This window comes from Haliaeetus leucocephalus, unplaced genomic scaffold (assembly GCF_000737465.1).
Source record: "Haliaeetus leucocephalus isolate CR32 unplaced genomic scaffold, Haliaeetus_leucocephalus-4.0 Scaffold178, whole genome shotgun sequence".
NCBI classification, from domain to species: Eukaryota; Metazoa; Chordata; class Aves; order Accipitriformes; family Accipitridae; genus Haliaeetus; species Haliaeetus leucocephalus.
In genome coordinates this window covers 373,082-376,241 of record NW_010972614.1, presented here as the reverse complement: position 1 = coordinate 376,241, position 3,160 = coordinate 373,082, and the positions used below count along the sequence as shown (strand labels likewise).

Sequence of the window (3,160 nt, the reverse complement as noted above, 5' to 3'; positions counted from 1 at the left end):
ATGCCTGTCTGCATCAGCATAGGAATTTGCCAGTAAAATATTCACAGATTCATGTCATGGGCAGCATTTCTCACCTCAGTGCAGATGATGGATGAGCCCTCTCTCACTGGTGAGGCTGCAAGAGGATGTGCGTTCACTTGCAGGGTGAACTGAAGCAATACTTGAAGCCTATGTGTTAAGCAACCTGGTGCAACATTTCAGCCAGGTTCAGAAAGGCATGCTCTGTCCCAGGGGGAATCACACACTTGGATGCTGCCTGCAAGCAGATTTGAGCCTGTAGTCCAGTCCTCTTGCACATCAGTGAGATTTAGGCAACAGCTGTGCTGAGACAGACAACAGAGTGAGACTCATGTGAAGTTAGTTAGCTCATAAGATAGCACTGAGGGCTACGTGGGGGTCACCCAGACCAATGCTACGTGTCAGGTGTCTCTTTCACCTGCACAGAAAAGGCATTATTGCAGCAGACAAGGCTAAACTCAGTAGGCAGATGGACACACACGACAGCGGAAAGTCCAGCTGGGATGGCTAGCGAAGGCAAGATGTGCAGAGAAGGAAGAAGGCTGTAACCTTTCTGTCCAAAGGCTGCCTCGAGTTCTCATTCCCAGTGTGTCTGCAGTCACTACACCTTCACTATGAAGGGCAGCAGACAAAACCAAGCAGTTTCCAGCTCTCTAAACTACACTCAGGCATTTTTTTTTTCAGACTTGCACATCCTTCACTTTAAAAAATATGAACCCTGGAGTGTTTACTGAGGAAATTTCCTTTTGCATTTGTTGATGTTTTGGTTGCAGCTCCTCCAGTTTCTTCTCTAGGCAATTCTGGCTCACTAAATGTTTTCCAATATTATCTTTTTTACCAAGGGAAACAGGAGTCAGATTTGCAAAGTCTTTACTTTGCATCTCTGGGTACTAGCAAGACCTTAGCCCAGCAGTCCAGCTCTCTGTCTGTGGCATGTAGTCCTGACATAATGATCTATGTAGCCAGGTAGCTTTTTCAAAGAGAGGATATGTTTTCAGAGCATCACGTCCCAAGATCTGCTGCTGCCCACAGCCACTGCAGTGATTCTGGGACAAATCCTGACGTTGTCACTGAAGCGCTGCTGCCTGAGCAGTGATTTCTGGGCTCAGGGGAACAGTAATGGGCTCCACTCATGAGGAATGACACTGTGCCATGATGCTCGCAAAGGGGTGACTTCGGGCTGGCTTGGGCTTCATCTGCTCCTCCACCAGGACCAGCAAATCCATGAGCAGCAGGGACTCCTCTGGTCCCAGGTGGGCTGGGGACAGCATGATGTCCCCCTTCCAGTTTTGCTGGTGCACTTGACAAGCTTTTTCTGCATGTGACTGGCTTTGTTAGGACAGGGGCATGAGGCCTTTTTCTTCACAGAAGATACCCGACAGTGTCACCCTAAGCATTAGCACTCCCTGCACCCAGAGGACATCTGGCCACAACAAAGCATTTGTCACATCATCTTTGTTCACCTGCTTTCCCTGCTGCGTTGGCTACTGTGTGAACAAACTGCTATGAACTGGAGATAAAAGTAGGATATGAAACTTGCGGTATTGCGTGCAAAGGTAACATCGCACTAATGCACGCTGGTGTCAGAGGGAGCCTTCATGGATGCGTTCATCAGTAACTCAGATTAGTTGGAAATGTGTAAAACAGTTTCCATGTGTGTTTGCCTCTTGCCAGCGTGGCAGGATGTTTGTGGAAGTGCAGCTGCTAGGTTTCAGCGCCACTTACATCTGTGTGAGCATACAAGACTAACATCTATTCCGTGCCATGCTTTAATAGCCTGCAGAAGCCAGGTCAGGATGAATGCTTTCATCCTGCCTTTCCAAAGAGACGTGCTCCCCAAGTCTCCATATTTCCTGGCTGCCTGGTGGCACCCCCGTTTCGCTCGCCCCAAGCTCTGACCTTCCTCCATTACACACTCAGGGCAGTGTACCTGCGTGAGCTTGGGCTGTGCAGTTTGCTCCTGTAAGCCCAAGGGTCATCCACGGCATGGTGTGCCCAGCAGCAGCTGGGGAGGAGCTTGTGTGTAAGGAGCGGGGCTTCTTTCTGCTCTCAGACACTGAGAGATGGAAAAGTCGTTAAAGGATGGAGTCCTTCCTCCTGCCTGCCTGCCCCCAACATCATATGGCAGAGTCCTAAAAGCGAAGCGAGTATCATATATTAAGTCAGTAGTAGGTACGCTTGAACTTAGCCTAACAGTTGACCTTGGGCACCCAGAGGAAGTCAGAGCAGGAAAGCACAGTGGAAGTTAAGTCACCGCCTTCTGCGGTTCTGGTGCCGCGATGGAAAGACATCACAGGCTATAAATCATGGAGGAGCTGGCCCCAGCCAGGGTGGAGGGCTGCCGACACGCCTGTGCCACTGTCTCCTTCCCTCCTGTCCTTCCAGAAACTTTCAAAACTAAACAAAATGCATCGTGGGCAAACGTTTTATCTGGACTTAGGGTCTGGTTCCCTCCCCATGCTGCTCGTGCGAGACGTTCCCTGCTCCGCAGCGGGGGAAGCGCCCCGCTAGTAACAGTGAACTACTTTCTGCCTGCCGCTCCTCCACATATCTGGGTCATCCTTCTGACACGGGTGAACTCGCCGTTAACGAACCCCACCCTGGCATCCTGAGTAATGCAGGGTCCTTCCTCTCCCGCAGCGGCAGGCCATGGCAGCATGGGGGGACGAGCATCCCCAGGAAACCACACCTGAACACGAGAAGAACACTCCATCCGTGGTGGGACGCAGTAACCGAAGAGCGTGGCACGCTCCTCATTGGGGTATGCGCTGCTGCTGAAAAGCCTGCTGTCTTTTTTTTTGGTTTCCAGTGCCCACCTCGTTCCTCCCAGTCAGATAAAACTTCATGAACTAGCTCTTGAGCATCTGCTCCGCCCTAGCACCAGTGGCATCTTCTACCCCGGTTTCACGGGCTTCCAAAACTAAACGTCTTTGGAAGCCCACTCCCTCCGGCAGCGTTTCTCTCCTCACACTCTGAGGCAGCCGGCAGGAGAGGTGCCCGCCGTTCTCCAAGGGCAGCCGCCTAAGAAGGCGCGGGCAGGGCGGACGGGGGCCCGTACCCCTCGACCGCCCAGTGCGGTCGCCAGCACCCCTGCTCTCCTGCGGCGGGACCGGGACCGGGACCGGGACCGGGACCGGGACCG

The 3,160-nt window shown here is 52.5% G+C and overlaps 1 protein-coding gene across 1 annotated transcript in view; it reads left to right on the top strand.

The window, feature by feature from the left end:
• The first annotated feature begins 2,667 nt into the window (after window positions 1–2,667).
• Window positions 2,668–3,160, top strand: part of SCD5 (stearoyl-CoA desaturase 5) — a 34,465-nt gene continuing 33,972 nt past the window's right edge. Inside the window, exons 1-2 of the mRNA XM_010564433.1 lie at window positions 2,668–2,779; window positions 2,897–2,990. Coding sequence (XP_010562735.1) covers window positions 2,668–2,779; window positions 2,897–2,990 — 206 coding nt within the window. The remainder of the gene's footprint in view (window positions 2,780–2,896; window positions 2,991–3,160) is intronic.